Source organism: Fragaria vesca, linkage group LG7 (assembly GCF_000184155.1).
Source record: "Fragaria vesca subsp. vesca linkage group LG7, FraVesHawaii_1.0, whole genome shotgun sequence".
Lineage (NCBI taxonomy): Eukaryota > Viridiplantae > Streptophyta > Magnoliopsida > Rosales > Rosaceae > Fragaria > Fragaria vesca.
In genome coordinates, this window is record NC_020497.1 from 17,563,023 (window position 1) to 17,576,727 (window position 13,705).

Genomic DNA, 13,705 nt, shown 5'->3' on the forward strand with positions numbered 1-13,705 from the left:
GAGAGAGAGAGAGAAATGCAGGAGAAGAGAAAGGGGGCTGATCCTATTAATAGGGTCAGATTCACCACGTGTCAGCATGCCATTGGTTCCTTTCTTAGACAAGTGTCAGCCTCACATGAAGCCGCCACCACCCTTGCCACTATTCGCCACGTGTCAGATGACTAACCTGCTTGCTGACGTCATCAGCTCATGTGGATGACGTCATCACATCAGCTGGTCACCTCTCCATGCGCCACGTGTCACAATGTCAGCCACTCATTTATCTCCACGTCAGCATCTTTATATTTTTTGACGAAACTTCGAAAAATCATTAAAAATAGCTCGGGACTCCGAAAAATTCACTGAAAAATACTGTGAACTCGTGGCGACCTCTACTTTCTATTTCTAAAGAGAAAAATCATTTTTGGGAATTTTTAAAAATCAGGATATTACAAATTCGTTTGAGTGAAGATTTCATTCCGTTGTTGTATGGTGTTTGAAATCGTTGTGTTTTAGTTTGATGTTTTTAATCGTTGTGTTTTAGTTTGGTGTTTGATTTAATCAAAGTTGTTTGTTTTAAATCGTTGCGGCACGACTCACACGAGCTCTTTGAAGCCCACCGAATCCGACATAAATTTCTGACCCTATCAACTTGTAGGATTGGAGTCCCGTAGATTAGACATGACATATGCCACTTCGAAGGCCAAAGTTTGGAATCAAATTTGCCAACCAGCTGAGTGTGCTGGTCAGCCTGACCACAACGGAAAAAACAGCGGCATGGATTGATTAATTTAATCAAAATTTAACTACAATAATTTTTCTTGGGCCTGCTGCTGCTTTTTCCGTTGTGGTCAGGCTGACCAGCACACTCTGCTGGTTGGCAAATTTGATTCCTCAAAGTTCCAACCATCGGTCCCTGCTTCCACAATCCTCCCACCGTCTCTCAAGCCAATTCAACTGGTCAAATCTGAATAAAATAACACAATTAACAACCCTCAAATAAGTGAACTAAACCATCAGTGTTTCGGTAGGGAAAATTCTATTTTTAGTGGGTTAGATTAGAAGAGAGAATAGCTTTGATGGATGTTCATAATTACAAGATGACAAAGAGAAGAGTAAAGAGATGAACAAGCCCACGTGGATTAATCTTACCGGAAAGAATTAGAGTTTCTGGGCAAAGAGCTCTACGTCATAAAGAATCGAGATCCTATGTCAAAAAATTTTCTGCTTGAGTGGTTGACTGGCAATAAGTTTTGATGCTTTGTTCTTATTAATAACCAGAGACTAGCCGTTCCTCTTCACATCACCATAGCTAAACCACAACACAATGTTTCCTCTCAATCCCAAACACTTGCCCAAATCATTGTCCTCTCTGTTTTCAGCCTACGCTTCCTTTGCAGCATTGAAGTTCTTGTTCCGAACCCTTGTCAATGAGCTCAAAGAGTTCTTCCCCCCATGGGTTCGATCTTACATATACTCCAAGCTTCGAAAATACTTCTTTAAACCTCCCTCAAATGACAACCTCACTCTTTTCATCAACAAGGTCATAGGCATGGAGCCCAACGAGGCGTACGACAAGGTGGAGGTTTACCTCGGATCCAAGATTTGTCCCTCTGATTCGCGGCTCGAACTTATTAAGAGTGTAATAGGTTTTAGAATTGAGTAAGGGCACTATAGTCTTTCTACTTCATAGCCATATCTAGGCCTATATATACATCTTGTAACCTTATTCTTCGTCAATGAAATATACACAATGTAACCTCCAAGTGCTTGTTGCTCTCCTTTACATTTTCTGTCTTTATTTTTCAATAAATCCATAATAGGATTATGGTATCAGAGCCTTGGTTTCGATCTTCGCTATCTGATAATTAATGTTGCTTCCGCATTTTGTTTTTTTGTCCCTCATATACATCTTCCCCAATCCATCAAATCCCTATTTTCATCCCCAAATTTCTCTGATTCGAAATGACTCGTACGAAGCAGGCTGCTCGCAAATCCACCGGCGGCAAGGCACCGAGGATGCAGCTCGCCACCAAGGCAGCTCCGGCGACCGGCGGAGTGAAGAAGCCCCATCGCTACCGTCCCGAAACCGTCGCGCTCTGTGAGATCCGCAAGTACCAGAAGAGCACGGAGCTTCTGATCCGCAAGCTTCCTTTCCAGCGCCTGGTTCGGGAATCCTATATCCGGCCCGATTTCATCTGTCCTTCTTTGGATCTGGTGGCTGCCTGATGATGCAAGCATCTTCTTCAGTCTGGCTTCGACGTCTCTGGCGCTGACTTCTCGTGGTCGGAAATTCAGAGCAAGCATCCGAATCTTCTGATTTTGGGAACATCGACGACTGGGTTTTGCTCCTCACATCATCTACATCAGTATCTTCAGTGGATTTGGTAACCTCTTCCCATCTTGGCATCTCTACTTCTTGAATCATGCGATTATGTCTCTGATTTCATTTGTCATGCCACTCTCATCAGTTTACCATTTTTATTTTTGTTATCAAGTTTGTTTGCCGTCACCCGAAGAAGAAGGGGACGAAGCATTTTTTAAAATTTTCAAGTCTTGTTTTTGGTCTGGTGAGATTGGTTTGATAAGTCAGATTATGGATGGGTTGTGTGATTCAAGTGAGCAGTTTGTGACTAAATTTGGTGGAGTTGTTATGGGGTTCTCTGATATTATTGTTGTGTTGTTGTTGCAATGGATGATTTGAGTTGATATTTCTATGCAAATCTGCAACTTTCGGCCTTGATTGATCATGTTTGGGAAAATATATATATATATATATATATATAGAAGCTTTGAATATCAATGTTGGTAATTTGGGCAGCAAGTTTCTTTGGAGGATGAGAATAGAAGTTGAGAGTTGAGTTGATGGGAAGTTTGGATTCAAAGTTTATGCAGGAGTTTGTGGATGGCTTGAGAGCATATTTCTTTGATTTTTCAGATATTTAGAGTTCTAGTGTTCAGCAAGTATGCAATGTTATGTCAGCAATATGCAATTTTCAGTTTCATGATGCACTGGTATTAAGATTCTGCTGCCTCAATGCTATGCCCTTAATTTGCTGCGTCCATCACAGTCTTGCCCTCATGTTTTAGGAGAAGCTCTCGTTGCTATAAGGATGTTGGGATATTGAATTGGGATGTTATCTTTGTAATTGTTTTCTTCATGTAAAATTGGCTACGATTGTGTTACTTGAGTAGTTTGTACCAACCATAATGCTTGAGTAGCATATGGTTGAGGAGGGGTATTAAGAGTGTAATAGGTTTTAGAATTGTGTAAGGGCACTATAGTCTTTCTACTTCAGAGCCCTATCTAGGCCTATATATACATCTTGTAACCTCATTCTTCATCAATGAAATATACACAATGTAGCCTCCAAGTGCTTGTTGCTCTCCTTTATATTTTCTGTCTTTATTTTTCAATAAATCCATAATCCTATTAGAACTGAGCAAAACCAAGTGGCAGAAGAGCGTCAGCCTTGCTATTGAGAAAAGAGGCCAAGTTATCACGGACACATTTGATGACATTGAGCTCCAGTGGCGCTCTGTGGCCAAATCATCAAAGAATACTTGCAGCACAACCAAGAGCCAAAGTGATGGTCATGGTGATGGATGCAGAGAAGAGAAATTTGAGTGGAGCTTTGAATTAACTTTTGATAAGAAACACAGAGCAAAAGTGATAGACTCCTACATGCCTTTTGTGCTTGCTCAGGCTGAGTCCATCAAACAAAGGGAGAGGGTTCTGAAGCTTCATTGCGTTGACAATGATCCCTATGGGGGTTCCAAGAGTTGCATAGACCTCGTGCACCCTGCAACTTTCGAGACGATGGCAATGGATCCAGAGCTCAAGAAGATGGTTATGGATGACTTGGACAGGTTTGTGAGGAGAAGGGAGTTGTACAAGAAGGTTGGGAAGGCTTGGAAAAGAGGGTATTTGTTGTACGGTCCACCTGGTACTGGAAAATCGAGCTTGATTGCAGCCATGGCAAATTATCTCAAGTTTGATATATATGATCTGGAGCTTTCTAACATTCATGGCAACTCTGAATTGAGGAGGGTTTTACTTTCTACATCTAATCGTTCTATTGTGGTTGTGGAGGATATTGATTGCGGTGTGCAAATCAGAGGTAGGGAATCAGCTGAGCCTTCTAAAAGCTATGCACTTCATGTAGGCAAGGTGAATCCCTGAACTTTAATATCTACTTAACTTGAGCCATCAATTCATTTTCCTAGATATAAAATGTTATTATACTTAGTCATATGCACTGGTAAGAGTTATGTAGTACAGATGTTGTATGTTCTAGTCATATACTCATAGCCATTGGAATATTGATATTGTGTTGTGATAATTGCAGTTCACCCTATCGGGTCTATTGAACTTCATGGATGGTCTGTGGTCGTGCTGCGGCGATGAGCGAATAATTGTGCTCACCACCAATCACAAGGAGAGATTAGACCCGGCATTGTTGCGTCCTGGTCATATGGACTTGCACATTCACCTGTCATATTGCACTCCAAGTGGGTTCAGAGTCTTGGCCTCTAACTACCTTGGCATTCATGAAAGCAGCCCTCATCACCTCTTTGGAGAAATTGAAAGCTTGATAAAGAGCACAGAGGTCACCCCTGCAGCTATAGCAGAGGAGCTTATGAAGAATGATGATGCAGATGTTGTTCTGGAAGGACTTGTCAAATTCCTCAAAGAAATGAAGGCTGCAGATGATAAAATGAAGTCAAAAAAGGCTGAAAAAGCTGAGCAGGAAAGGATTAAGAAAGCGGAAGAAGGGAGTAAAAAAGGAATTAAGGAGAGGACTAGCAAAGCAAAGGAGATAGGGACTGAGAAGGGAAAGGAGGAAGGGGCTAACAAAGCAAGTATTCAGGAAAGGGAAAATTGGTAGAATAGTTTGAACATACCACAATCTGATCATCTTCTAAAACTCAAGTAGGCTATCTTTGTGAGTTACGTAGGGATGCAAATGTCTGTGGAGCTCCTTTGAAGTAATTTCTACTTGCAGTAATCTTAGCTTGGTTTATTTTGTATTTGACGAGACAGTCTAGCTATAAGAATTCCTAGTAAAGTTAGAATTTCTAGTTTTTGAGGAGACAGTCTAGCAATTGGTTTCTAAAAGGAGTTTTATTGTGCGTCATTTTTACTTTGAAATTCCATGTGCACGTATTAGTTCTCGGGCTAGATAACAGAAAAGCTCATATCATCATATGTTAGTAGCTCGGGTTGTGGCTGAGTAGATCAAGTCATTTTATTGCCTTCTATCCCACCCAAGTTGGGCTCACAGCTTTCCTAGTTTGACTCACAGCACCATAAGAGTCAACAAAGTTCATATTCAATACACTGCCTATAAAAAAAAAATAATAATAAAATTAAAAAAAATTACATTGTGACTTTCTTTGGTAAACAAAATATTGAAAGACGAAAGACCAATTGTCAGGCAGACAAGCACTAGTCCTTTAAGATCTTGATATCTAAAATATACAACTTGCCTACAGATGAATGTTTGTGATGGGGGATTTCATGCTGAACCACTCTTGATCTCACATCTAAGTATCTAACAACAGACGCAGAAAAGTAACTTCCTAAGCCTAGAACCATTATTTATATAACATTATAACTAGACAATTAGTGAATGTGAAATCTCTACACACTTACTAGTTCCATTAAGCGAAAAGGGATTCCGACATGAAATATTGAGGCTTACTTTCAGCCTACTTGTTTATTTGGTTCGCAACAATCGGCTGAGAATCAAGCTAGTTAGCTAGGCCTCACCAGAATCTCCACTTTCGCGACATTCATGACCTTCTTTCTCCTATAACACCAATAGAAATCAGAAAACCCGCCTCAAATTTTCACCTCATCATTATTGTTATCTGATTCCTTCTCCGTCTCACTAACTCTACACCCCACTTCTCGCTTCCTCAAAAACCTCAACTCACCTCTATAGACCACACAAACCATTATTCTCATATTAACAAAAAAATAAAACTTGGGTTATAAATCTTAGAAAAAATGAAACCTAACTGGAAATGTGAAGGGGCTTTTCACTGGTTATACGCTGTTTTGGCCAAGAACCAGAAGAGGCTTAGTAAGGCTGAAACCGAAGAACGCAGCAGGAGCTACACTGGGAAATGGGGAAGAACTTCCCGCAGAATTTTTTTTTTTGAGAATGGGTAGCGAAAAGGTTTATCTGTTCTCTTGTTCGTGGGTCAAGTATCTAAAGAGTAAAGGCCCAGTCAGCCCAGTCCATAGTCACCAACCCGAAGAACAAGTCAGATTGAGATTCCACCGATTTCCATCCTTTATATTGTGCTCTTCTATACCCTTAGTTTGGTCAAGATTGCTCTTTGCTTGTATCAATAACCAGAATTTCCAGCTTTTCATTCATCAAGTTCTTAACTTTATGATCATGGTAGATTTGTAGCAACATAGGCGCGTAATTTATTGAAATTTGAACCCTGCAATAATATTACAGGTATCAGATTCACTCCTTACAACCCCACATGCCAACGACAAACGTTGGTAAAAGTGTTCACAAATCAGAATCCCTCTATATCATAGTGATGATTTTTGTCAAAAGCATAGTCTATAACTATATTCCAAAAATTTCAATGATATTTAATGGCCTAAAAGCTTACAACCACTACTCATTTTCGTTCTTACTTCAGAATCATCTTTACTAAATTTTGCATCTGTAGGAATCGAAAAAAAAGTTATGCATCTGTATCATAGACTCATAGTATCTGCCACCAAAAGATCTGAATATCTAATTGACTATTTATCCAAAGGCCTAATTAGTGTCTCACCAAACGAAAACACTAACATTACATTACATTCATACAGAATGGTTACGCTTGGTACTTTGGTACTACTGGTAGTATGAAAAGCGAAAGTGAGCTTCACATATCCTGGATGAGGCTGCACATCCCACCTTATCTTGCTCTTTCGCTTACCAGAGTCCACATTCAGAATTAACATTTATCGCGACAATTCTGGCAAGGGAGCCTATGTTTGTACTTTGTCCACAAAATCATCATCTTCACAGCCAACCTAAGTACCCAATCGTAGTATAGACTGTATAGTATGTGCCTTCTGTTTGAGCCCAGCGGGATTTTGGTCCAAGACTCGTAATAGGTTTTGGATAACATTTGGGCCAATACTTGTGGCCTTTTTTAATATGAAGCCCATGTAAGGTAGCGGGCTCTGGCAGCGCGCGAGGTAGAGTTTGGCGAGGACTTTGGTACTCCGTGGGGTTCGTGAGATCCTCGTTTTAGTTCGCGTAGGAGTCTACAGTACTTGACGAGGCGGGGCGGCAGTAAAAGTCTAATCTTAGTCTATTGTGACACGTGTCACGTGGATAGCATAGATGGCTGGCAAGTTGTGTCCTGGTAGAATTCTAATTGTTGAAACCAAGTGGGTTTGTGATTAAAGACCTATCGGCTAAGTAGCGAGGTGCTATATAAGGGAGCTTGACGACAACAACAAGACACAATCAAATCATACAAACAACTACAAATCCTCGAGCATCCTCGAAACCCTAAAGTTCTAAGTGCATCTCGCCTTAGTTCTCAGAGCCCGTTCATAAGTGCAGATTGGCCCACTATGGAAAGACTTTTCCGAGAGACGTACGGCACGATTAAGCCTGAAGTTGGCCTCGGCTCCCTCACACAGATGAGCCAGCAGAGCATGGAGTCTGGAGTTTCTTTCCTCCAACGTTTCAAGATCCAGCAAGCCAAGTGTGATTACTTGCTACCTGAGCAGGAAGCCATTAAGTTGGCAATTAGAGGCCTGGAGCACCGCCAACGATTGAAGCATCATGGAGAGCGCTTTACTTCCATGGGTGACCTGATTAACAAAGTCGGTAGCTACGAACTAATCCTGAACGAGTTGGACGACAAAACAAATGCTTCCAAAGGAACTTACATACCAGGGAAGAATCGGACAGTGGGGGCACTAAACATACAAACCCCTACTTATGACCTATATTATCAAAGATCTGAGGAAACTCATACGGATCAGGAGCTGGATGACATTGGCGCAGTAGAATTGACTGGTAAGCCACTAGCTCATAAGTTGAAGAACCTGAAGATGACACGTGAGCCAATCACCATCCAGTCCTTTGCATGGACCAAGCCAGAGTACGAGTCGTACACCTATGATGCTAAGAACGCCCATCTGGTCTTTAATGACCTGATAGAGGCGAGATATGTGCGCTTGGATCATAAGATCCCACCCAAGAAAGAATTGAAGGACAAGAAGTATTGTGCCTTTCACAATGTTTACAATCATGACACTAAAGATTGTGTCAAACTTCGAGACCAATTGCAAACATGGCTGAACTTTGGCGAACTAAAAATGAAAACTCCGGGTAGTACAGCCTCGTTGGTCGATATAGACTCTTTCCCGCCTGTAGTTGGCATGGTCAAGATAAATTGGGCCGATCAGGCCAAGGACGAAGATCGACGCCGGGCACCTAAAAGGGGCCGCGAGGAAGGTGACAGAGATGCCCACTAGCCGCGTCGCCAATATACCTACAACGTCGACCTTGCTCACGAGGTTTTAGACGATCTCATTGATGACGGACTCGTCACAGTGGCCAATTTCTTACCTTACATGGAGTACAAAGAAGGGCGCATTCACTGCAAGTTCCATAATAGCTGGGGACACAGAACCTGCGAATGCCAACAACTTAGGGACCAGGTTCAAGATTGGCTCAATCTCAGGTACATTTGCTTCGAGAATAAGGGTGATTTTATGATTGCAACGGCTGACATTGCTTGGCCTCGTGTCGGCCAACGAAGAATAACATTAGACTTGTCACCAAGTGCAAGTTTACATGAACCGCCAGGCCGACACCGCAAACGGCTGACAAATAACTATTCTGTCCCGAGTAACCAGAAGGGGAAAGTAGACGACCTGGCTCGGCAGTTGGTCGCTAAGCTTGAACCAAACCGCCCCTCTCACAAAGATAAGGGCAAAGCAGTCATGAGGGACGACAAACCGTCCCCCAATGGACATTACCAGCCTATGAGTCCTAAGACCCGAGTAGAGCTGGAACGAAGGATAGAACGTATTGAGACATTCGTCCCCACACATTGGACAGAGAAAATACCTTCGTCCCCTGCCACAAGTGAAATGGACGTGTCAGACTCCAGCAGCGATCGACAAGACAACGAGGTCATGAACCCTCGTGGAGGTATCTTGGCCGACCCCTATATTCCCCCAACGTCCAAATCAGCAATCAAGGACGGAGTTTGGTACACACAGCAAGGGGGCAAGGCAGTTACCATCAGCAAGTCCAAAAAGCGAAAGCTCCAAAAACAGTACGGTAGCATCATGCGTGCCTTACTTGCTATTGACGAGGGCGCTGTACGCCCCTCACAGCTCGTTCAGACACCTGAGCGGATGTGGAGAGAGGCAGAAGGTTTGCTCGCATTCCTTCAAATGCCGCCTGTCACACCCCCAAGGACTTGCGAGCAGTTAGTAGACGAGCCCGCACCCAAGGCAAACGTCTTCTGCCGACTCACGGTTCCACCAAAGCAGAACCTACAGCTTTCTAGGTCCAGACCGTCACCGGAGCCTGAAAAGAGAAGGGATCCACAACCTTCTAGGCCCAGACCATCACCAGAGCCTGAAAAGAGAAAGGATCCATAACCTTCTAGGCCCAGACCATCACCGGAGCCTGAAAGGCGTAGGGATCCACACCGTTCCAGGTACAGGCAGTCTCCCGAACCTGTAAGGAGAAGGGATCCCCAAGCTCCCTGGCGCAGACCGTCCCCAGAGCCGAAAAGAAGACGGGACTCACAAGTTCCCCGACGCAGGCCATCTCCGACATCGGAACCTGAGAGGAGGAGGGAGCCGCCTACTGGTCCTAGGCGTAAGTTGTTCATGACCCCAGAGCCAGAGCGCAAACGTCCTCACACCATCACGGATTCCACACCCCGCTCTGATGGATAGTGTCTTCTCAAAGGAGGCACGCGAGGCTGGCGAGTCCTTATGCGAAAGGCTCCTTTCGTACTGGGCAGAACGCGAAGCCTATGACAAGGTCGTGACTATGGAATATGTCGATGAAGTGGTGGATTATATCGATACCAAGGAGGAAACTATTCAGTTAGCACTCGCCGCCTTGGACGATACACCACCTCAAGTCTGCGACCCCATTTCATAAGTTGACGTAGGGACTGCAGAAAAGCCCTTACTTATTTCCATCAGTGCTAAGCTGGCGGAGGACGAAAAGGAAGACCTTCTCTATTACACGAATACAGGGATTGCTTTGCCGACAAGTACGAGGATATGCTTGGTTTGTCCCCGGATTTGGTTTGCCACCAGTTGCCAACTTATCCCGACCGACGTCCAGTGCGGCAAAACGGCTGATTCATGCGAACTGAGACTCAGATCGTAGTCAAGGAAGAGATCGAAAACATGCACCGATCGGGTATCATTCGCGTGGCAAAATATAATGAGTGGTTATCCAATGTTGTCCCCGTCCGCAAGAAAAATGGCAAAATGCGCGTCTGTGTTGATTACCGCGACCTAAACAACGCAACACCAAAGGATATATACCCCATGCCTGTGGCCGACCTCCTCATTGACGTAGCTGCAGGGCACGAAGTGCTATCCTTCATGGATGGAACAGCCGGATACCACCAGATTCCCGTCACTGAGGAAGATCGCCACAAGACAGCTTTTCGGTGCCCTGGTTTTGCCGGCGCGTTCGAATATATTGTCATGCCTTTCGGACTTAAGAACGTGGGGGTAACATACTAGCGCGCCATGAACCTCATCTTTCATGACATCTTAGGGAAGCTGATCGAAGTCTACATCGACGATGTAGTAGTCAAAACCAAAACACGGGCAACCCACGTTGAAGATCTGCGGCAGGTGTTTACACGGATGCGCTGACATAACCTGAAGATGAACCCCGCCAAGTGCGTATTCTTCGCAGAAGCTGGCGATTTCCTTGGTTTTCTAGTACATCAAAGGGGCATCGAAATCCCAAAGGACAAGGCGCAGGTGGTAATCACCGCTTCACCCTCCACCACCAAGAAAGAGCTTTAGCAGTTGCTTGGGTGAATCAACTTTCTCCGCCGTTTCATATCAAACGTGGCAGGGAAGGTCCAACCTTTTTCACCCTTACTCAAGCTCCAGGGGGCAACCGAGTTCGTCTGGGAACCCCAACATCAACAAGCCTTCGATCGAATCAAGGACTACCTTACGAACCCACCAGTCATGATCCCACCTCGCGAAGGTACCCCGCTTAAACTCTATATCGCTACTGCCGACTTATCCATCAGCGGACTCTTGGCCCAAGACGACGAAAACGGGGTGGAACGCGCTGTTTATTATCTCAACAGAGTGTTAACTGACTGCGAAACACGCTACTCGCCTATGGAGAAGTTGTGTCTCGCTCTATATTTTGCGGGATGCAAGCTGCGCCACTACATGCTTGCCTTTACCACGGTTGTGATTGCTCAATCTGACTTGGTCAAATACATGCTCTCACGCCCTAGGCAAGTGGATATTAGCCATGTCCGAATTCTCGTTGCAATATGTTCCGCAAAAGGCAGTAAATGGACAGGCAATAGCAGACTTTCTCGCTCATCACCCACCTTCAGAGCTCATGGGGTTTCGCGAGTTGGAATTCGCTGCTGTAGCACTCGCTCCATGGACCCTTTACTTTGATGGATCACGAACTGATACCGCAGCCGGAGCCGGGATAGCCATAGAAAATCCCGTAGGGGATCGCTTCTCCTACTCGTTCCAGCTCGATTTCAAATGCACCAATAACCAGGCCGAATACGAAGCGCTCATCATCAGACTGGAAATTTTGTTGGACTTAGGAGTCCGCGAAGTTCAGGTCTTTGGCAATTCTCTGTTGGTCGTCAACCAGCTAGTGGAGAATTTCAAGTGCTTAAGCTCGTCCATTGAACCATACTTGCGCAAGGCATTTGCAGTACTGGATCAATTTGACGACGTCTAAATCGAGCACATTCCACGCGAGTTCAACTTCGCTGCCAATGAGCTCGCCTAAGTAGCGTCCGGCCTTACCCTGCGTGATGGAGTGTGCGAACGTTTGCTCAAAGTCAAGCGCCGTACCCTTCCCTCTTTCATCACAAGGGGGCAATTTCAGGCCGACACCCCCGAAGTCGCGGCTTTAGACCCTATCGATGAGGACTGGCGGCTACCATTTATCGCCTACCTCCAGAATCCCAATGACGCCGCTCACTCAAGGCAGATACGTTTCCTCGCCTTAAACTTTGTCTTACGTAATGGCGAACTACGTCGGCGTGGAGAAGACGGAAACGACTTTCGCTGCGTATATGGGAACGAAGCTAAACATCTCATGCGCGAAGTAAATTGTGGGGTTTATGGTTCACACCAGGCAGGGCCAAAAATGCGTTGGTTAATTCGCGCGCCATGGATACTACTGGTCAACCATTTTAAAAGACTGCATCGCCTTTGCCAAAGGCTGCCAAGACTGCCAAGCCCACGGACCAGTGCAACACATCCCCAACATTCTGTTGCAGCCTATCATTAAACCCTAGCCGGGTCGCGGATGGGCGATAGATTTCGTTGGCATTATTCATCCACATTCTTCTGAGCAGCATAAGTTCATTATCGTCGCCACCAATTTTTTTACCAAATGGGTCAAGGCAGAACCACTCAAGGTTGCCTCTGCTAACTCAGTCCGTAACTTCATTTTTCGCAATATTATTTCCCGCTTTGGTATTCCGGAGTGCATCGTTACGGCTGATTCAGTCGTTAAATATTTAAGCGACTATGGTATCAAACTCCTCCACTCTACGCCATATTATGCACAGTCCAACGGCCAAGCCGAGGCTAGTAATAAGGTCATCCTTGGCATTCTCCGGAAGATGTTGGAGTTGAACCCCCGTGTCTGGCATGAGGAGCTTTACCACACATTGTGGGCTTACCGCACTTCAAAGCGCAGCCCGACGGACACTACCCCGTATGCTCTTATGTATGGTCATGATGCCGTCCTTCCCCTCGAGATCAATATAGCTTCGCTCTGCGTTCAGGAACAACACCAACTACTTGGCGAAGATTACGCCCAGGCTATGTGGCAGGAACTTGAAGATCTCGATGAACACCGCGTCACCGCTTTCAACAATCTCATCCTCGAGAAACAGCGCATCGCGCGGTCGTACGACAAAGTCACGCGAGAACGGTGCTATGCTGAGGGCCAAAAGGTGTGGCGCGCTGTCCTTCCACTTGGGGAAAAAAACCGAGGGCCGAGGCAAGTGGTCAGCTCGATGGGAAGGACCCTTCATTATTCATCATATACTCCCCAAGGGGGCATACCACTTGCGCGACCTGGACGACACCATTCATCGCAATCCTATAAATGGCCGTTTCCTCAAGCGACACATTGCTGGAGTTTGGGAACGCGAGGATCCTCCCCTAAATCCCCCCCACCACGGTCAATAGTGCTACACGTCATCGCGTTCTTGCTTCGCCGCCCAACACTAGGGGGTAACCCGGGATAGAAGATGGAAGCAAACAATTGTAACGCACCAGCCTAAAAAGGCCAGTGCTAGATTTGTTGTGATATCGGCCAATTATGTATGTCAAGGAACCCCAAAAGAACACAGCAAACCAAGAGAAACAACCACAGAGATAAGACACAAAGAACACAGATTTAAGGTGGTTCAGCAAAACCTTTGCCTACATCCACCGGCAGAAAACACTTCCACTATATTAATA

General features: G+C 45.0%; 3 protein-coding genes across 3 annotated transcripts; all 3 read left to right on the top strand.

Moving 5' to 3' along the window:
• Positions 1-1,717: 1,717 nt before the first annotated feature.
• LOC101306278 (histone H3 type 3-like) lies at positions 1,718-3,351 on the top strand. The gene has a single exon (XM_004307523.1). The coding sequence runs from the start codon at positions 1,945-1,947 to the stop codon at positions 2,206-2,208; it is 264 nt and encodes an 87-aa protein (XP_004307571.1). The 5' UTR covers positions 1,718-1,944; the 3' UTR covers positions 2,209-3,351.
• On the top strand, positions 2,580-4,868 carry LOC101311429 (mitochondrial chaperone BCS1-like). Its single transcript, XM_004308853.1, has 3 exons — positions 2,580-2,597; positions 3,347-4,150; positions 4,329-4,868. The coding sequence occupies exons 1-3, from the start codon at positions 2,580-2,582 to the stop codon at positions 4,866-4,868; spliced, it is 1,362 nt and encodes a 453-aa protein (XP_004308901.1).
• A 6,639-nt stretch (positions 4,869-11,507) lies between these two features.
• On the top strand, positions 11,508-13,488 carry LOC101312011. The gene is made up of 2 exons (XM_004308854.1): positions 11,508-11,933; positions 12,586-13,488. Exons 1-2 carry the CDS (start codon positions 11,508-11,510, stop codon positions 13,486-13,488), a joined length of 1,329 nt encoding a protein of 442 aa, XP_004308902.1.
• Positions 13,489-13,705: the final 217 nt, after the last annotated feature.